This window comes from Bicyclus anynana, chromosome 4 (genome assembly GCF_947172395.1).
Source record: "Bicyclus anynana chromosome 4, ilBicAnyn1.1, whole genome shotgun sequence".
Classification (NCBI taxonomy): Eukaryota; Metazoa; Arthropoda; class Insecta; order Lepidoptera; family Nymphalidae; genus Bicyclus; species Bicyclus anynana.
This window is the reverse complement of record NC_069086.1, coordinates 11,458,025-11,479,720: the sequence shown is the minus strand read 5'-3', so window position 1 is coordinate 11,479,720 and position 21,696 is coordinate 11,458,025. Positions and strand designations below refer to the sequence as shown.

General features: G+C 34.3%; 3 protein-coding genes across 3 annotated transcripts; 2 read left to right on the top strand and 1 right to left on the bottom strand.

Moving 5' to 3' along the window:
* The first annotated feature begins 303 nt into the window (after positions 1 to 303).
* On the top strand, positions 304 to 9,671 carry LOC112051783 (mitochondrial-processing peptidase subunit alpha). The gene is made up of 12 exons (XM_024090573.2): positions 304 to 521; positions 844 to 1,082; positions 1,493 to 1,572; positions 1,988 to 2,128; positions 2,580 to 2,717; positions 2,855 to 2,992; positions 3,380 to 3,514; positions 5,436 to 5,508; positions 5,667 to 5,799; positions 6,206 to 6,371; positions 7,709 to 7,841; positions 8,413 to 9,671. Exons 1-12 carry the CDS (start codon positions 463 to 465, stop codon positions 8,592 to 8,594), a joined length of 1,617 nt encoding a protein of 538 aa, XP_023946341.2. The 5' UTR covers positions 304 to 462; the 3' UTR covers positions 8,595 to 9,671.
* A 447-nt stretch (positions 9,672 to 10,118) lies between these two features.
* LOC112051781 (succinate--CoA ligase [GDP-forming] subunit beta, mitochondrial) lies at positions 10,119 to 20,494 on the bottom strand. The gene is made up of 4 exons (XM_024090572.2): positions 19,679 to 20,494; positions 18,965 to 19,120; positions 11,773 to 12,007; positions 10,119 to 11,366 (listed from the first exon to the last, which is right to left on the bottom strand). The coding sequence occupies exons 1-4, from the start codon at positions 20,345 to 20,347 to the stop codon at positions 11,167 to 11,169; spliced, it is 1,260 nt and encodes a 419-aa protein (XP_023946340.2). The 5' UTR covers positions 20,348 to 20,494; the 3' UTR covers positions 10,119 to 11,166.
* LOC128198067 (uncharacterized) lies at positions 12,974 to 18,370 on the top strand. The gene is made up of 2 exons (XM_052881327.1): positions 12,974 to 13,099; positions 16,460 to 18,370. The coding sequence occupies exons 1-2, from the start codon at positions 13,083 to 13,085 to the stop codon at positions 18,231 to 18,233; spliced, it is 1,791 nt and encodes a 596-aa protein (XP_052737287.1). The 5' UTR covers positions 12,974 to 13,082; the 3' UTR covers positions 18,234 to 18,370.
* Positions 20,495 to 21,696: the final 1,202 nt, after the last annotated feature.

Below are 21,696 nucleotides of genomic sequence, written 5' to 3'. Positions count from 1 at the left end.
ACGGCGAATGCACTGAGTACGAATAGGTATTCTTATCCTGAGGAAGATTATTCAATGCTACCAATTGCAGCTTAAAAAATTTTAGCTTGTAAAAAGATAGTAGGAAATAGAAAGTATAGAATTCACATTATTTATCATACATATTGAGTAGATTATAAGTAGATGCATAATAGAAGGATAATGATAAGTAGAAACATATTACATTATTTAATTTTATCTACAAACTACCAATACTCTCCCAGTTTAAATTCATCTTAAATTACGCCTGACAGGGTAACACTGTCAGTAAATGTCATTGTATTGTCAAGTCAATTTGTCAGTCAAAAATCAGCCGAAAGAAATAACTTTTTGATCTTCATGATAGTTTTGTTTTAAATACTATTAAAAAATTAAAAATAATTTGTACCTATAAATTCTTCAAAGCTTTTTAATATTTAGTGCTTGAACTATTTGTTGGTTATAATGTCTCATGTATCAGATATGAAAGTCCTATTTTCTAGGTTGTGTTCTGTAAAAAATGGGTGAGTTTCTTGAGGAATGCAAATTATTACAAGTTCTATTTATTTATTCCTAGAATAATATAAATAAATATTAGGTAGTTTTCTATTTTTTTATATTTGTGTATTATTAATTGATCTGTAAAATAGTATTGAGTACTTTCAGAAGATATGATGAAATAGATTAATAAAAGTTAACAGTTGATATTAAAGGCTGTATATGTATATTTTACTAATAATATGAGAATAAAAATACTGAATCATTTATTAAGTCATTATACTTGTCACTTTCTCAATAAGTTATTCTAGCACTACAAATTAAATAGTGGTTGTTATATTCTTGTAGACTGCCAACATTCAAATATGGATCAAGGAGCTTTAGTCAGAATATTGATAGACCTCAAGAGCCATTACCAAAAGAAAGTGTTTCACCATTACCACCACTATCAGAGCCAATGCAAAACCTACCACCGGTTGCATATGCATCCAGTAAATCAGAAAACTATGCTACTGAAGTGACAATACTTAAAAATGGTCTTAGAGTTGCATCAGAGAAGAAATTTGGCCAGTTTTGTACTGCGGGTGGTAAGTTAGTTTTCCCTTCTTAACATTTTTTCCATATTTGACCAGGCACTATTTTGTTTTTTTATAATGTTGTTGTCTCCCCTCTGGTGACTCTTTGGCATCGGAAAATAATTTTGGGCCAGTTTTCTATCTTAAATTACTCTATGATATGTTTCAACTTATTCTACACTTGAATAGATGTTCTCCTCTGACATCTAGTTGGCATGAGATCAGCAATATAACCATTTCTAGCTGAGTCGTTTACCTAGTGCAGTTCCATCAATCTACTTTCTTGATTTGGTTACTTTTGAATAAAAGTATCATGAAGAGAATCAAGACCAAGACAAAATTATCATCACCTTATTTATTGCTTCTACACTTTTAGCTCTGTTTTTACTTATAACTCTTAATTAATTAATATTTATTTTCAGTGGTTGTGGACTCTGGCCCAAGATATGAAGTGGCCTATCCAAATGGTATTTGTCATTTTCTTGAGAAGTTAAGTTTTGGTGTAAGTATAAAAAATATATTTATATAACTTATATATTAACTTTTTTATTTATTCCATAAAATTTACTGCAATCACACCTGATATTAGTTGATTCTTGTCTTGGAAGAGGCATAGGTTATAAAATCCTGAAGTGATCCAAGCTGGGAATCAAACCCAGGTTCTCTCAAAAAAAAAAAAAATAATAGAGTTTGACAACCTGTATGGCAAGTTGATAGTGCTGTGTTCTCAACACTAACAACTGGCTATACAGGTTGTCAAACTGTATATTATATATTATATTGTCATCTGTCAGCAGACTCAGCAGAGGTGTTGTAGGACTTTATAATATGATCTCTGTAAATAATGAAGTTAGAGAAGTGGACACAATACTGATTGGTGTAAATATATTGTTTAATAAAACTTGATAACACTACAGGCAACGCACAAATTTCCAACCCGAGATGTAATGCTGCGTGAATTGGAAAGACATGGAGGTATATGTGACTGTCAAGGCTCGAGGGATACCACAGTGTATGCAACTAGCGCAGATTCCAGAGGTCTGGAAGCTGTCACCCAAGTAAGTTTACACTATTATTTATTACCATAATTTATTAAGAAGTTAATTGAGCGGGACATGGTAAACTCACACATTGAAAATATTTAACACCAATATATATTCTTACTCTTAGTCCTCACTCTACACACTTCCATAAATTTGAAATTGTAATTTGTAATACTTGCACCTCTAAATTTAAGCACAATAGAACATCAATTCTGGAGATTCTACAGGCAGTTTGTATGAACAAGTTTGATCATGATCATATATTTTCGACAGAGGGGTAACCCCTAGCTAAGTAGGTCCTATAGAAGGTAATTGGTCTGAGCCCTTATCCCACCAACCCAAATTGAAGCAGTATGATGGGTGTAAGCTCTATATACCCTCTAGTATAAAGATGGAGAGTAGCGCTTGCCTGTAATCAAACCTGATTTATAAAGGAATAAGAATGTAAGCATTGATATTGTTTAAGGTGTTAGCAGAAGTGACCCTGAGGCCTCAGCTCTCTACAGATGAAATTGAATCAGCTCGTCAAGCTGTTGCATTTGAACTTGAAACTATTTCCATGAGACCTGAACAGGAGACTATATTAATGGACATGATACATTCGGTGAGCAATCCACTTGTATTGTATTGAAATTTTGATACTTACATTTATTTAATTTGTTTTCATTTTTAATTTTTGTTTGTTATACATATTATATAATTTGTTTATATATAACTTATTAATGAAACGTTTAATTTCAGGCTGCATACAAAGGAAATACTCTAGGTTTGCCAAAAATCTGTCCCACAGAGAATGTATACAAAATAGACAGAGGAGTGATTATCAACTATTTGAGGAACCATTACACTCCAGACCGAATGGTTGTTGCAGCTGTAGGGGTAATGTAGTTCACTATTTCTTTTCTATTTTATATATAATACCATAACACTAGAAACCACAGACTAATATTCAGCTAGATACAGCAAGCTGACAACCAAGAAAACTTGAAAATTAGTGCCAAGTGCTTATTTGCTACACACTCTTATTTTAGATTTTGAAAACTAAATTAAACTAAATTAAATAATTGTATTCAAGAAGTGGTGACACATAGATCAACTTAACTTAACATAACATTCATGCTTTTAACATGATGTGCAATAATTTTTTTTTTAATAAATCATGATTTTGAAACTGATATATGTATAGTCAGCATTTAAAAATAAAAAAATACAACATTTTGTTTTGTGAAATACAAATAAAAAATATATATATTAATCTATTGACAGGTGGAGCACAAACCTTTTGTAGAGTATGTCCAGAAATACTTTGTAGACATGAAACCCACCTGGTATGAGGACACTGAGGCATTCACACCTGTCACTGATAAATCCATAGCACAGTACACTGGTGGAATTGAACAGGTGATATTTTTGCGTATATTTATGTTAACAATGATAGCTGATCTAGATTTTTTTTTTAATTAACATATTTTTTATAATTATATATATAATATTTATTTTTTTTAATTATTTTATGTTAAAAATTAAGGCATATACAAAGTGGTGAAACGATTACGACCTTAATTTCAACCACATATGGGGTATCGTGTAAGTAGTCTGCACGCCAATATTTATTAATTTCTATGCAGCGGTTTAGCCACAGGATAATTTTTTCACTTAAACAATTTTTGAACACGCTGTAAATGTATTACAAATACCTCACGAAAATTCACTAGGTCATTCACCTTGATAAACCAAAACAACAATTTAAAATGTGCGTTTTAAAAAATATTGGTAACTTACAAAAAACAAAAATCCTATTGAAATTTAGACCTAATGCACATAAGAATAAAAATTCTTATTATCTTTACCATACTTACCTACAATAATTATTCGGCACCACAAATTTTGTACCTATTTTTAATGTAAACAAACGAAAATTGCGACGTTGTCAATTGGGCACTAATAGTCCAGGATCCGGGGAACATTTTTACAGTTGATCACTACCAAGTTAATTTTATGTGAGTAGCTTTGTCTTGATGAAGCATAAATAACATTGAATTTGTAGGACAATATGGCTGAAAAATTAATAGTTATACAACTTATCAGCCATAATGTCTTACAAATAGCGTGGTCAATTATTTCGTTCCTATGCTCAGACATTTTTGTTATCTAGTAACTCTGTTAGCTACCAAAATAAATAATTTTCGAAAATTTAAAAGTTGGGCGCCTCATCAAGACGAAGCTACTCACGGAAAATTAACTTGACAGTCTTCAACTGTTAAAATATTCACCGGATCCTGGTCTATAAGGGCTTTCATTCAATATCATATGTTTTTAGCTAACTGTAGGCACAGTAGATCTGTAGGTGTTTGGAAGATTTACTAAGTGGGAATAGGATAGAAATACATTTAGTGTTTTTGCTAGATTTGGTTCCCGGCGCGGGCGGCGTCTTTTGAATAGTGACTCAGTGAGTGATAGTCAGCGCTACCCTTGCGCATTGTTTTATACAAATCAAACATTTCTTGTGATTTGTGTAGTTTTTTTTATTGTGAAGTGTGTTTTGGTATTGAAACATAATGCCACGTTTCGGTAATACTGCTACTTAGTATTATACCGATATCTCGCGACGTTGTAACATGTGTATTTTAATCAATGGTGGACATTTCCAGCATTTAAAAATTTAAGCTAAGTACTGTAAATACGTACGAGTACCTACCTATACCTATCATGTTTAAAATGTGTGAGTTTTGATTAGTAACATTTAACAACAATATCTACTCGTCTCGTGCGGCGTATAAAATACAAATTAATTCAATTTTGGCGCTCCCGCCCGCCGCGGCGTGATTGTATGTAGATAAGTACCTACGAGTGCATGAAAGAACTTTACACACTACAAACGGACCGCCAAATAACCAAAAACTAGGAGACGCGATGTTGCCGCTTTTACCTACAGGTCACTTGAGGTTAGTTTTATATTATTATAAAGGATGTTGTGAATTTTTTAAATTATTTCCGAATTTATTTTGTTTGAAAATTTTGTTTTTTTATTTATTATACAATAATTAATTTAATCACCTAATCGTATTTTGATTGACTGTTAGCGATTGTGTATTAATTTAAGGTCGTATTCCTGGCACCACTTTGTATATATCAAACATTTTAAAAATTAGGCACAATCAACGCTAATTAAATTAATTTTTGTCAAAACTAGTTACATTCATTATACTATATTAAAACTAGTTTGTTTTGTCTATTAGTTTTATTCTCTCAATCTTATATTTTATCTGCACTAGGAGTATGACAGTCACTTCACAAACTTTATTTCTATTTTATTTTTCAGGAAGAATGTGAGATACCACTTTACCCAGGATCTGATCTACCTGAATTATCACACGTAGTTATAGGATTAGAAAGTGAGTAAAGTTCAATTTACGGGTCACTTACTGATGAAGTAAATCCAGACTGCATTGCCCGCATGCGTGAGAAATTTAAATTTTTGTTAGCTACCATAGATATTAAAGAGTTCAGTGCGTGATATGTAATAATTAAATATAGTTAATATTGGTCATAGGCTGTTCGCACGGTGACCCGGATTTCGTGGCGACGTGCGTGCTCAACATGATGATGGGCGGCGGCGGCTCCTTCTCCGCCGGCGGGCCGGGCAAGGGCATGTACACGCGGCTCTACACCAATGTGCTGAACAGGTGAGGAGCTTCGTGTGACGTGCGTGCTCAACATGATGATGGGCGGCGGCGGCTCCTTCAGAAATAAAAAAAACAAGGTTCATCGATGAGGCATAACCACATCGCAACAGGTTCTTGAAATGTTTCAAAGGTCTCGAAGAACGCCATCTACTGGCAGTTTATGTTTTTTGTGCGCAAACTATTCTGCGCACCTTTCACCATGCGCTGTATCAAAAGAATATGAGGCTAAACAGGCCGCGGCGTGCGCGCCCGGTTGCGCCTTTCACTTTTCAGGCGTGGAGTATTGAGACGTATGCTGCGGGACAACATACACCTTTTTAGACAGTCGGTCTGAAAGAGTAAACTCCATTCGTGCGTCGAAGCCGACACACACTTTTTTTTTATTCTAAAACAAATATTCCGCCAGATACCACTGGATGTTCAACGCGACGGCGTACAACCACGCGTACGGCGACACGGGGCTGTTCTGCGTGCACTCGGCGGCGCCGCCCGCGCGCCTGCACGACACCGCGCTGGTCATCGCGCGCGAGCTCGCCAACATGGCCGGCAGCGTGGGCGACACGGAGCTGAGGGTATGTTCTCTACTGCTCCGACAACTCCGGCCTACGAACAATATTATAGTTGGACGTCCACTGCTGGACGTATACCTATATATTTTCATATCTTATCTTATACATCTTAATTTTCCTGTTTCCCTGCAAACTCAAAATGCGATCCATTAATAGGGTAGTTGATACTGTTTTAAATGGTCTAAAACAGTTCTTTATCGTTCTACTACATTGAAATTAATTTTTTTCATATTTTTTTTGTGACGTTACTTTTTAAATATGTTTTTGACAATACGAGCCTGTCGACCATGATGTCTATATTTCAACTGTTTCTTGACGTCACTATGACAAATCCCTTTCAAACAGAGCGTTTGACAAAAATATTAGTTAACAATTAGTTTGACGCTTAGTACATCTAGTAACATTGTGACGTCACAAAATGAACGAGAGCGTCTTTGACGTTAGGCAAATTTAAAAAATACACGATTTTTAAATAAAGTTTTATAAGAAATCCTTAACTTTTATATTAATTAAAATCAATATATTTCGGACCCTCATTTAATTTACCTACTATGCGAATTTAATATTGTTTATATTAAAGGACATGTCCCAAAATGGGCTAGAAGATACAAATTGCTGTTGAGAAAATAATTTTACAGAATTTGTGGAATCTGCATTAGATAAATATTTTTTTTTGTTTCGCTCCCTTAAACAACACATTATAGACAATACAGTAAAAGTGTCCAAAACAGCAAATAAAACACCTGAAATTGAATTCATATCCGGTGTAAGCTGTCAATGTCATGTAATATTGTCAAATATCAATAAGACATAAGCTAAAATGAACATTAAATCGTAGACAGAGAAGCATTAAAAAAAAAATCCTTAAATTGTTTTAAAAACCCCATAAACGAACGCTATTACGCGAAGATCACTGACAATCTCAGAGTGTGAGTTATAAGCATGTTGCCATGATAAAAATTCTTAATTATTTTTGTCAGCTAATGAAAAAAATACATTTTATTTAATTAATTAAAAAAAATGCGGGTTCCAAAAATTTAAGTTCCTATATTTTATGTTCTTTTAAGATATAAATAATTTGTTCTGCTTAGTTGACACTCGGAATAAAAGCCCAGCCTCCATACAAAATTGGCATAAACAATATTTTGCTTAGTGCAGAATCGCCAATCCCATGTCTTCTAAACCTACATACATGTTGTGTTTATCGAATCCAGACCCACAGCACAGCTATATTTCGTTAGCTAGTAACAGTTTTAATTTAGTTATTCGGGAATCTTCTAGTTTTAGAGTCTATTACTCAATTTATATCATGTGACCATACTGAATGTTGTTATTTCCAGAGAGCAAAGACTCAGCTGCAGTCAATGTTGTTGATGAATCTAGAGGCGAGGCCCGTCGTGTTCGAAGACGTCGGACGACAGGTTTTGGCGACCGGCAAAAGGAAGTCACCGTCTTTCTTTATTAAAGAAATAGGTAAAGTATACTCGTAGTAAACTATAGCACTTCATATACTTATATTGATATAGACAAGTTAATATAGGGCGAAAACATCCGAGCAAGTTAACTCGTCGATACAAGTAATTACTATTAATATCTGATGGTGATTGTTACACAGTCAACTCTTAGCTCACTAGTACTAAACCCTAACACCAAGCTAACCAACCAACCAAGCTTAGCGTAACCCTACTGTAGCCATTTTATTAATCGGTTTGGTGTTTACAGGTGTATTTTGGTGTGTTTTGGCTCGGATTGTCAAAAAAATATTTAAAAATTTAATTTTTATCTTTTAAAAAAATATTATTATATTTTTTTATTTTCAATCTAATATAACGGTAAATAATATATCAAAGTGTCAACTATAGCTAGGCAACTTCGTTCGTAACACTCCCGATGTTGCGTGCGGGGCGGGGGGCGTGTACCGATGAATACCCACGACTTAACCACGTCACTTCCCTGCACGCACGATTTCACATCAGCGCATTTCCCCCTGTCGCCCGCATATCATGGGACTTGCCTGACTATAGCCTATTGTGTTTGTTCACAGAAAAAGTGACCGCCGACGACATAATCCGTGTAGCGCGTCGCATGCTCAGCAAGAAGCCGTCAGTGGCAGCGCGCGGGAAGCTGACGCATCTCCCCAGCTTCGAGGACATCCAGGCGAATATGTCACTTACTTCCAGTGAATCTTCGCCGCAGGGCAGGCGGTTAAATCTCTTTAGAGTTTAGTTATATATAGAGATAATGTTAAACCGCTAATACACTACTTCAACGCTTCAACAAAATCACGAAGTGAGCAGAGTGGTGTAGTGAGGCGTTTCGTGTTCGTACATTAGATTGGGTCGATGACGAAGACCTCGGATCGTTTTGTCAAACAAGTCAAAACCGACACAGAGGGCCTAGTGGCAGTTTGATACTGTTACTGTCACGTAACGTAAACGCGAATTTCTAATGAATTGAAAAAGCGCCATCTAGTGGCACTATTGCACAACTGTTTCAATTCCATATAAATTTGCGTTTACGTCAACGTGCTAGTAACAATATAAAATATTGAAAACTCCCACTAGGGACACTGATGTCGATGGCAGTTACGAGGCGAGGCGAGGTTGCATAAAACGAAGCGAAAAGAGAATGCCCATCCCTGACACTGGCCTTGGCCTACCTTTTCCACCCCTAAATTTACTCTAAAAAAATCTTGATAATTCTACTTTAATAATGAAATAATTACTTTATCAAAAAGTGTTTTGCTACGTTTTACGTTTTGACGGCCTCCGTGGCGCAATGGTATGCACGGTGGAATTACAAAACGGAGGTCCTGGGTTCGATCCCCGGTTAGGCCGATTGAGATTTTCTTAATTGGTCCAGGTCTGGCTGGTGGGCCGCTTCGGCCGTTACCACCCTACCGTCGAAGGCATACCGCCAAGCGATTTAGCGTTCCGGTACGATGTCGTGTAGAAACCGTCATTCTCCTCCTAACAGGTTAGACCGCTTCCATCTTTGACTGCATCATCACTTACCATCAGGTGAGATTGTAGTCAAGGGCTAACTTGTAAAGAATAAAAAAAAAGACATATTTAATTTGTCCACAAGCAAAGATCGTTGACCATACAGCCTGAATTTTATGATTTTTTTTGTAGACTGACGATTGGTTTGTTTGTTAAGCTTGTTGTTAACAAAAAAATATGGGCATTTCACTTTATGTCTACACTATTGTATTCGATTAACATCGCGTGTAGTGTATTAGGCGTGTAATGTTTATGTTTATTATGAAGGTATTAAATAAAATTTATTTTAGTTCCAATTTTCTATGTTGCAGTTTTATTTGTTCCATCCATGATCATTGATCGTTGAAGTTAATTTACGCCCTATGGAAAATATGTGATATTCAAATCTGTCCAAAACTACACTTTTAAAATATACCAACTCTCGCTATTCAGTTGTTTAACCGTAAAAAGTTGTGAGATCCATGTAATACCTAGTCAGTTACTTTATATAGCCTGTAATTGAGGGGCCTTCTGTCTCATGTTACGTACTTAGCTATCCTCTAACAACAACTTATAGTGACCAAAATCAAAACATACTAACTACCAACACAGTATCGTCATTTGCCTTCAAATATAATTTGGTAATTCATTCATTAAAAACATTGATTTGATAAGCAATGGTTAGAGTAGACCAGTCCAAAATTACCTCATTAATTTTTAATTATTAAAGAATACATAGAAAAGATACTGCTTTAAAATAAAATCAACATATAGATATTATACTTTTTTTATTATGCTAAATAATATGTACAAAACAACACTTAAAACTACACTGGGGAAATTATTATGGCAAGAATTTGTTGGTTCAAAACAAATGTAGGGGAAAAACATTTTCAAAACTCAGTCTCTAAAATCTTCAAGTAGGTATTTTATAAGTACAAATGCTACATCTTTATTACAGAATAAAGAAAAGTTTAAATTTATAAAAGTTAAAACTTAAAATATAAAAAAATTAAATAGTACATAATAATTGAACAAAAATCATTGTGCAAAATTTTAAATTGTCCAAGAAATATACATGTATCATTACTATAAATAGAAAATAATAATAATATAATTAACAAATTCATATTGTGCTGTCATTTATATCTTATTTATGTAATATGTACCTAAAAATATATTATGTCGATTTACTTCTACCTACTGGTATTTGTGTTTTCATTAACTTTGATAATATTGTCATGCTTCAAATAATTCTATTCCTGTATATGAATTATATATCTAACAACAAAAAATGTTAAAAAATCTCCCACATTCTCAACAAAACAACACAAGTTATCTTAAAATATTGTATTAAAACTTGGTTTTGATAAAATATTTAAACCTTTCTCTGCTTTCATCATTCTCACTTTCTACACAGGCTGCTAGGCCTAAAGTGGGCGCCACGAGATACCTCAATGAAGACAAAAAGACATTGGCAACCAGTATGTCTTCGAAAGTATTGCTGGCGACCAATATGTCTTCAAAAGTATTGCTCTCTCTATTGTTCCATCACAAAAATAATCACAGCAATAATTTCAATTCCATTACTATAAGTCCACAATATTTTTCACTAGATGCGTCATATCACAAGACATGTTGTGTTAAGAGAAAGACATTGTTAACCAATAGTGGCAGAATCAAAAGCAACAAAAGATATATTGATTGACAATATGAATTTCATAACGAGATATCTTACATTTCCCTTTACTCAACACACATCAAACCAATTACACAACTGGATTTGTAGAGAATGTGGTGCTCTTATTTAAGTCACATTACTGTGCAAGGGTGACAGCAGTTTTAGCTGCCTTATCAGCATCATTGATGATCTTGAAGGGGAGTTTGGACTCCTCGAGTATAGTTTTGGCTTGCGCTGCGTTTGTGCCCTCTAATCTGATGACCAGAGGGTGCTTGGGAGGGTGCTCCTTGCAGGCTGCCACAATACCCTTAGCTACAGTTGCACAATTGACAATACCTGAAACAATACATAGTTTTGTATGACAATTCATTGTATAATTGAATTTTATCAATAACATTAGTGCTATAATGATTTCAACATTTATTAAATTAGATTTAGATCATGAGGTCTACTCTCAACTCTAAACCTCATGATATATATAAAAAAACGAACCTACAACTTCTTGTCTTCAACAGATAATTGAATAAATATATGGATATTTTTTATCTTACTTCCAATGTCAATAAAACAAAGCCTACTACAAGCTTAACTTAATCATCAGAGCTTTTGAGTGAAAGTAGTATGTTACTAGAATGAGTATGAAATAAACTTGGTAGTATATTTTAAACACACTTGGGAGTATATTTATATTAGTATTGTGGAAATATAATTGATCAGAAAGTTATTTTATATACAAACTCACCAGCAAACACATTCACAAATATAGCCTTCACTTTAGGGTCAGACTCCAATATTCTCAAAGCTGCAGACACTTGAGATTGGCCAACTCCTCCTCCGAGATCCAGGAAGTTTGCTGGTCTGCCTCCACTTAACATGATGAGGTCCATGGTGGCCATGGCTAAGCCAGCCCCGTTCACCATGCACCCAATACTGCCATCCATATCTATGTATGTAAGGTTAAGATCTGCTGCTTCTTTCTGAAAATACATATGCAAATAATAATTATCATATTTTCAAAGAGTTATTGCTAACCACTACCTCCTGCCTACTCTGCTCTATAAAAAATTATTTGTCGGACCTGGGTGACATTGTCGCATGGGTTTGTCGACTTTTCGTGGATGATAGCAAAATGAATAAATCATTATATATAGCAAAATGAATAAATCATATATAAGTAGTTTTTCCAACCAAGACCTCGTTATTCGTTTATACAGAAAGGCATTGTAAACACACACAAGCCTATCAAACAGTGTAATTTAAAAAAAATGGTCTATTGAGTAATATAAGTAATAAATAGATTAGAAGCACTAAGAAAAATAGTAGCTATTGATGACTGGTGGTTGGGAAGAATGGTATGAAATAGTACAAACAACTGACAAATCATACAGCAATACACACAGACCTTTAACAAAGTAATGAATCTTCAAAAATGCCTACATTTATACAATATTCAACTGTATTTGTGATCTTGTCTTATTATTATCTATTTATCTTGGTACAAACAAACAAAGTCATAGCCATCAGTTAGCTACATTATATAATATTAGAAGAGAGGTGCTTTTAAGATAGGCAATAACTTAATCTCAAGTTTTGTCAATATTGCATATAATATTGATAAGATAGTTATGTCTGGACAACAGGCAGGTCTGGCGCCTGCCCATGCAGTAGGTCTGGCACCCGTGAGCTTCACTCGCGGATGCAGAATCGCTGAGTCTGCGTAGAGTTCCCAGAACAGGCCACCTGCACATACCGTGCGTGGGAACGCAAGCCGAGCGGCCAGTCCACACATCGACTCGATAGTAATAAGTCTAGTACTAAGTTAATATTAAGCTTCAATTGTGGAAGCACTATTTTTAATTAAAGCCTCTATAGAAGAAAGCTCTTTAATTAACATCACGCTCCTCCAAATTTGACTGGCGCAGCCGGTGCAGATTTTCGTAAACGCCGTGCAGGGTCCCAAAATCGACGCTTGCGCGAGGCCGGCGAAAGTCTGACGAACCAAAAAAATACGTCAAAGAAGAGAGAAGACTAGAAACCTGCTTAACGGGGAGGATGACGGCGTATAAGGGGTGAGTAGAACTTTTCACTTCCTGTGTGTGTCCCATCCCTTACCTGTGTAGAGTTTTTAGGATTTTAGTAAGTTAGAGATTAAGATAAAGATTTTTTTATGATTAAATTGAAAGAAAAATATAAATTGTAATGATTAATGAATGATCAATTAATGAAATCAAGTTAAATAAAATCAAGTTAAATAAATTAACTAATTAATTATTAATTTTATTAATTAAAGTTTAATTATTGTAATAATTAAAGATTACTTATTATATCAAGTTAAATCGATTAACTGATAAATAAGATAAATATTTTAAAATTAAATAAGAAAAAATAAGAGATTCTTTATTAAGTTAGTTTAGTAACGTTAAGTTAAAGTTAAGGCTAAGTGTTACTGCTACTACTAAACGAGTGTTACTGCTTAAATCGGTTTGTGTTATTTTATTTTATTTTTCTCTATCTCAAAAAAAAAAAAAATGGAAAAAGTTGAAATCGTGCCCCGAGAATTAGTTGAATTAATACCAAAATTTGATGGAGAGTCAAGTCTTCTAAACCTGTTCCTCCGGAAATGTGAATACATCATTTTAAATTATAGGAAAAGTGACACAATCTCTCAGGATTTATACCTTTTTCACGTGATAACGAGTAGGCTCGTTGGTAGGGCTGCTTCTCTTATCAGTGAAAGGGAAGACATTGTAACTTGGCAGGATTTGAGAACAGCATTTATCCAACATTTCGGTGACGCTAGATCGGAAGAATGCGTAGCTATAGAGTTAGAGTCGCTAAAAATCAAGATGGGTGAATCATATTCCGACTTTTGTAAAAGAATTCAGAATGTCCGTAACATTTTATTATCAAAAATAAATAGGCAGGATGCGCCCCTTAAAAGCTCCAAAATTATTATATACAATAATTTATCACTTAACGTCTTTTTATATAATTTACCCGAGGATTTAATTCGTATAGTACGATTAAAAGACCCCAAGACTTTAGAGACCGCTTTAGAAATTGTCACGGAAGAAGTAAACTTTCAATTCCAGTATAAAGCAAAAAATAAGAATCAACAAAAGTTTCATCAGAATCCGTTTATTCATATGCCTCACAAAAATAATTCGCAAACAGCAAGTCCGATATATGGCGTAACGCAACCGCAGCGAAATCAGTTCATTCCAAACCAGTTTAATCGAGGTTTTTACCCTCAAAATAATTTCCAACAGCAATGGAGACCCAATAATAATAATTTTAAATTTGGGATTCCTTCACAAAATAATAATTTTAGATACGGAATCCCGACTCAACAACATAATTTTAAATTTGGTATACCGAACCAACAACAAAATTTTAAATTCGGTATTCCCCAGTCAGGTCGAATTCCACAGTCCAATAATAATAATAATCGTAATTACAGTGGTAACTTTGGAAATCAAAATAACTTTAAATTTGGTATCCCAAGGCAAACCAATAATTATAATATGCCAACTGATGTATCCATGCGTACCGCCCCTCAGATAAGGCAAAATATGGCAGAGGTTCAAGAAAATGTATTTTTTAACAACGATCTTGAAATAGGCGAAAATAATTATTGTGGTGACTTTTATGAAACGTATCCAGAAAATAACTACGACGAAAATAACCAAATCCCACAGGAGTCTTACCCTGTACAAAATTCTGGCTACGAACCTGAAACCTTGTGTGATCCCCAACAAATAGATGCCGATGTAAATTTTCACATGATAGTCTCGGAAAACAGACCAGAGATCCGTGTGACGAAATATGAAAATAATGCATGTGTAGTTAACACTATTCATGAAAATTGCGAGGCACTTTCGCGAATAAAATTAAACGCTTTAGAAGACGATAGTTCCCTTGAAGTAAATATCGACACAATATCTTTAAGCAGTACCGAAGATAGAAATGAAAACGATGATAAAAAGCGTACTCCTGGATCTAACGGTTCTAACATGGCATACCCGATTCGTTCTCCGTCTGAAAGTACGATAACCTGTAGCTCACGAACTGACACTGCACTTTCTGCATTAGACATGGACGGTGAAGTTATTCCCATACTTGACGAAGCTATCGATACAAAACCATACCAATTTCTTATATTTGTATGGAATAGGGACCATACAATAGTTCAAGATTATAGTCGCGATAAGCAAAAGGTTTTCGAAGCACACATGCCTGAAGGAAATATAGAATTAATTAAAGATTTCCTGAAACAGTATATAAACCCTAAAATTAGGCACTTTATCTATTTTGAAACCGAAACTCTTCGTAAAGATTTCATAAAATGTGTAACAGAATTGTTTAGAAAGGATTCTGTCAAAATTTACGAATGTACTAAAAGAGTATCTTACGTTTTAGACGAAAATGAGCAAAGATATATTGTGATAAAATACCATCAAGGTCCTTCTTGCCACAGGGGAATTAAAGAAACCCTTATGAAAATAAAACGCACCTATTACTGGAACAATATGGACCAAACGGTTTCATCCGTAATCAATGCCTGCGAAACTTGTAAAAAAATGAAGTACGATCGTAATCCCATAAAGCCTAAGCTTCAGCTCACTCAAACACAAACCAAACCATTCGAAGAAATTTTCATGGATTTATTCTCTATAGAAGGAAAATACTTCTTGACTCTAATTGATGCGTTCAGCAAAATAGGACAAGCTTTTGAACTTAGTAACAGATCCACTCCTGAAGTCGTTAGAGCTCTTATAAAGTATTTCTCGTTTTATGGTATTCCACAAAAAATAAATTGCGATCCCGGAACAGAATTTAACAATGCACTACTCAAGGAAACGTTAAGCTTTTATAAAATCGAACTTCACATAGGTACCCCGCACAACCCTAATTCTATGGGTTTGATAGAGCGATTTCACTCTACTATTTTAGAAATATATCGTTTGGCTAAGTACGAGCACAAACTAACTGACGCATCCTCTGTTATGACTTATGCGGTAATGTCATACAATCAAACAATACATTCAACTACTGGTCTTACACCCTTTGAAATAGTTTTTGGACATACAGATTCGTCCAGCCCTTTCAACGTAGAGTTTAACCAACGATATATGCAAAAATTAGTTAGAGACCATGTTAAGCGAACAGCTTTCCTTTACGAGCACCTTACGGATAGAATGATAAAAAAGAAAGCTGAGATTAGGGAAAAACGCGGTGGCGAGTCATCATTTGATGTGAATGAGGGCGAGGAAATATTCATAAAAGGTGTCAATGTCCGACGTAGTAAGGATAAACCCCGGTATCAGAAAGCAAAAGTAACCGGAGATATTTTTAGGAACACTGTACCCGTTAGAATTAAAAATCGTGACTCTAAAGTACCAATTAAAGACATAAAACGTCCTCCACAGGTTCGCCCTTCTGCTCATTCAAGCCATCACGATCCAGGGCCTAGTCCAGAGGATCGAGCATAACCCCGGTATTCTACCTGTAAAAGAAGGTCAAGCGTATATTACATATGACAATTGGTCATATATTAAGATTTTAGATTTAGGTTTACTGAAGGAAGATTTAGATTATAATGTTAGGATGTATGAGCACTTGAATATAAATTTATTAAAATACTTTGGTAATGAAACACACTTTAGTGATATAAGTAATGTTAAAACGCAAACTGATCATTTTTTGAATATTACTGTAGAAAAATGTAGACAGCTAATTCCAATAAGTAGAACTAAACGCGGCATTCTAAATCCATTAGGTTCACTAATCAAAATTATTACTGGGAATTTAGATAATAGCGATGCTATGAGGTATGATGAGTTAATAACTACTTTTAAAACGCGACAGGAAAGGTTATCAAGAAAAATGACTATAGTTTCTGAGATGGTAGAGTCCTTCGTAAATATGACGGGAATTTCAAAGAATAATTTAATTCAGCTAGATAAAGAAATTTCTGACATTAAACTATGGATTGATAATACAAAACGAGTTTTAAGCAGTACTAGATTAATTCATACTTTTCACTTATTCTTGCATAACTTTCAAACGATCTATATTAAAATAGACGAAATTGAAACGGCTATAGCATTTAGTAAGTTGAAAACCTTACACCAGTCAGTAATCAATACAGACGAATTATATAATTTGTTATCTGATATTGCAAAAACTGACCAGCTTGTATATCCTGTAAATTTAGAGAACCTCTTAAAAATTGAGCAATCTATTGAACTAAAAGCATATTTAAAGAACAATCAAGTAACGTTTATTTTAGATATTCCTCTTGTAAAAAAATACTTATTTAACTATTTTCGAATGATACCTCTACCTGTCACCAATCCATTTAACCAAACCTCTCTTATAATACCCAAAGCTCCTTACCTATTAGTGAAAGGTTCGAAAACCGTACCGCTCAGCAAACCCTGCAAAGAAATTGAGAAATTCGCATTCTTATGCCACGATATAGACACGGAATCCGTAATAAAAGATACCTGCCTAGAAGAGCTGATGTTACTTTCACAAAATACCAGCTCGTGTGATCCAGTCCTGGTGGAGACATCTGGAGTAAAAGTAGAATCAATTCAATATAACCAATGGATTATATATAGCAAATTCGAAACACTTCTCCTGAAAATCTGTAGTACGGAAGAAACCCGTGAACGCATAAAAGGGACCTACATACTTACCATAGATGAAAACTGCAGTTTTAAAATAAATGGATTAACACTGAAAAGACACGAAACAGTAGGCAGACCGCTGAACTATTCAAGAATCCCAACTATGCACTTCCCTACAATACTTAAAGCAGATGAACTACCCAAAAGGAAACTTATGAATCTGGATGGCGTTAATCTTCAACATCTCCAGCAATTAGCTTACCGTCTAGAACAAAGTGACAGTGAAGTGTTTGCCCAAAGTGAAACGTCATATAGCGGTATAAACGTAAAAAGTATTAGTGTCGGAACACTCCTTTTGTATGTTATTTTAGCAATATGCTTATGTATCATGTTACTTTATAAGTTCCCCCCTTTACGTCTTTTTCGTCAAATTCCGCACTCCGCTGAATTTGAACTAAAGGAGGGAGGAGTTATGTCTGGACAACAGGCAGGTCTGGCGCCTGCCCATGCAGTAGGTCTGGCACCCGTGAGCTTCACTCGCGGATGCAGAATCGCTGAGTCTGCGTAGAGTTCCCAGAACAGGCCACCTGCACATACCGTGCGTGGGAACGCAAGCCGAGCGGCCAGTCCACACATCGACTCGATAGTAATAAGTCTAGTACTAAGTTAATATTAAGCTTCAATTGTGGAAGCACTATTTTTAATTAAAGCCTCTATAGAAGAAAGCTCTTTAATTAACATCACGCTCCTCCAAATTTGACTAGATAGAAGTTTGCCCTTGTTTACACAGTTCACACATATCAAATTCTGATAGCCTGTCCATGTAACATGTTGTTATCTATCGTGAAATTGTACTTATTTATATTTTACTGAAACTTCTTAGCTTTTGAAAACATATCTTTTAGTTTTAATGTACCTAGATGTAGTTAGTGTTTCGTATGCAGTTAGCAACTTTTTTTTATAGTTTTATTTTAGATCCCTTAACAAACAAGTTCAATTAAACACATTTTTTAGAGACAGGACAATGCCATATTGTCTCTATTTGCTACATTTTAAGCAAATTATATTATATTTATTAACATATATAAAGTATAAAAGCAAATACAATCTCTACATAAATATAGTAAAGTAGGACTTAAAAAGATGACATATTAATAAAGAATCTAAATTTTTGTTTATTTTAAATGTATTACCTAAATATATTACCTATTTTAAACGTATTAAGTAAATTTGTATTACCTAATTATAAGTTTTATTACCTAAATAATTATTATATATATTATATTTATATATACTTACTTCTCTTGGATCAATTCCAGAAGTATCATCCAAAGCAAAAATATCTTTTTGCCTGAACTGTGCATTGTCATCAAAGTTAATTTTTGCATCCACAGCCACAACCCGGCCATCATCAGTCTCAACCAATGGGTTTATTTCTAGTTGAGTTGCATCAACCTTGAAACAACAGAAAATTATCTTAAAATAAAAAACAGTAACATACACTAAGCTACTTGAGGCTACAGGTACAGGATCCCGGTACAATCACTTACAATCAGGCGAGACTGTAGTCAAGGGCTAACTTGTAAAGAATAAAAAAAAGGAAAACAATTTTGTAACATTTTCATACTATCTTATGTTTTGAACCAAATTGTTCAAAGGAAGGAAATTTTCGAGAGTGAGACCAATCAACATAGATTTTTTCTGTAACTTATAATTACTTTACCTTCCCATTAGGAAAGTTTTTTTGGTAAAAGAACAAATAACCCTCAATCCTACAAAGTAGCTTCATTCTCCTTGAATTGCAAGTATTTATTATTTAATACACCCATACAGACACCCCTTTGTAAATAAACCTTGTGGTGTCAAAAACCATTTTCTATTTTTGCAAAAAAAAATTACATTATTTTTTTCCTTTTTGCAAAGAAATTATTACATCCTCAAAAATCAGCTCTTTTTAGTTTAAACTACAAGTCTCGTTTACGGTGTAAATTATTAGTTGGATTGATTATTTACCTTTAAAAATAGTTGCCACAACTTTTTTATTTCCTCAGCACACTTGCTCACCAAAGGGCCCTTGAATTGTAAAAACTCTGCTACTTCTTTAGCTGTCTTATCTGTAATGCCTTCATGGATATCTATAGGCACCGTTTTGATCAGATGCGGTGTTTTCTCTGCGACTGCTTCAATATCCATACCACCAGCAGGAGATGCGACCAGCGCAGCACCATTGTAAGTCCTTTCCATTATGATACTCAAGTATGTCTCTCGCACAATATTAACGCTCTCCGCTACCATCACCTTATCCACTAGAATACCTTCTTTTGGAGTTTGTTTCGTTATCAACTTATGTCCAATCATATTTTTAGCTAAACTCAGTATCTCATTTGGATTTTTAGTTAAATGCACTCCACCTTTAAATCCATTATCGAAGTGACCTTTTCCACGTCCACCCGCTAAAATTTGAGCTTTTACTACGTATTCATTTGCCTTGAAGTCAGATAGTGAGCTTGGATTTAAGTTTGAGTCGAGTAAGCGAAAGTTTTGTATAGACACTTGGTGTTTTCTTAATAAATCCTTGCTGTGATATTCTTGGAGGTTTAAGTTCCTTCTTGATACTACACATGGATTATACGCGAGACCACGAAATACTTTAAAGTTGCGGGTTTTGGTAATAGCAGCCATGGTAAATTTTCTCCTCCTAGCACAAACTTATCTTTAAAAATATTAACTTTAGTTTGTGTTAAACCAATAACCAACGCTTAACAAATATCATAGATCATTGATCAATATGGAATTTGCAACCACATTTGCAACTTTTGTATTATTATTTCGTATTCGTTTGGGTTCAAAAGTCAATTTGCCAATTTGGCAGTGTTGCCAGTTGGATCTTATCAGAAGTTACCCGAAATATTAAAAAAAGTAACCTTTTTGTGTAAAAAGTAACCTTTTGACTACTACTACTCTTGCTTTTTGCGTTCCACAGCATGGCTAAACCACCATTTCAGCCTCTGGGGGCTAAAGTAATTTTGTTTTTTTTTTTTAATATCTGTCTGTTACGAATACTAGCCAAGTACTAAATTACTACAAACCGAAGGAGATTTTACTCGTATGTATGAAGTTTATGGGATAAGAAAAATACAATTAAAGAGCAAGGATTTAAAAAACAATAGACGTTAATTTCTTAAATTCATACTTGATTTTTTTAAGAAATTCAATGTGACTGCAACTTGCTTATTTCGCAACGTCAATTGTAACGTCTTCATTTATAGTGAGATTGACACAGAAACATCGATGAGTTCTTGAGCATTTGTCCGCATTTCTTGATTTAACGACCGTTCTGTTTTAGATATACGAAATTGTAAGTTAATTCTAAAAATTCCGAAATATCACGTAAAAGTAACCTTTTTATTAATGTAACCTAAAAGTTACCAATGCAGTAAAAAAATCACCTAAAAGGTTACAAAAGTAACCTTCTGGCAACACTGCAATTTGGCCACTTTAAAATATGTCATAAATGTCAAATGTCAACTGTCAATAACGTTCAACAATTCTCTAAAATGTCAAGCAAAATATTTGTGAAATTTTAGTCTGTGGTATAACTTTCTATGGGTTCCGATTCTAGCTTTTTCGAGGTTTCTTGTGAGACATTTCACAAAATATGTCAGCTGTTCTAAGTCTATGGTCAGATGTGTTCCACCTCAAAGATTACAGTGTATTATTGGAAATAGATAGGCTACTCTAATTTTTATCGGAACGCCTGTGATAGCGCCATCTAGTAACTAGCCACGGTATTTTTAGTACAGTATCCATTATTGTTATAAAAATAATAATGCATATTTTTTGTAAAGGAGAGAGATTTTTGATTTTGTAATAGTTGAAGAAACCAATAGAAAAAAACAAAAAAAAAAGACAAAAAGTTTTCCATTGATACCCCCAGGCTCGAACTCATGATTATTAGATTGTTCCTTTGTTATACACCACTAGGCCAAATGACTATGTGGAACGTCGTTGAAATTAATGTACACTTACTG

Coding starts and splice junctions, on each gene's coding strand:
- LOC112051783 (XM_024090573.2), top strand. CDS start 463: ATGTCTCATGTATCAGATATGAAAGTCCTATTTTCTAGGTTGTGTTCT. Junction 2,993..3,379: donor TGGTTGTTGCAGCTGTAGGG/GTAATGTAGTTC, acceptor ATCTATTGACAG/GTGGAGCACAAACCTTTTGT. Junction 6,372..7,708: donor TGGGCGACACGGAGCTGAGG/GTATGTTCTCTA, acceptor TGTTATTTCCAG/AGAGCAAAGACTCAGCTGCA.
- LOC112051781 (XM_024090572.2), bottom strand. CDS start 20,347: ATGGCTGCTATTACCAAAACCCGCAACTTTAAAGTATTTCGTGGTCTC. Junction 12,008..18,964: donor CTGGAATTGATCCAAGAGAA/GTAAGTATATAT, acceptor ATGTATTTTCAG/AAAGAAGCAGCAGATCTTAA. Junction 11,367..11,772: donor ATTTGTGAATGTGTTTGCTG/GTGAGTTTGTAT, acceptor GTATTGTTTCAG/GTATTGTCAATTGTGCAACT.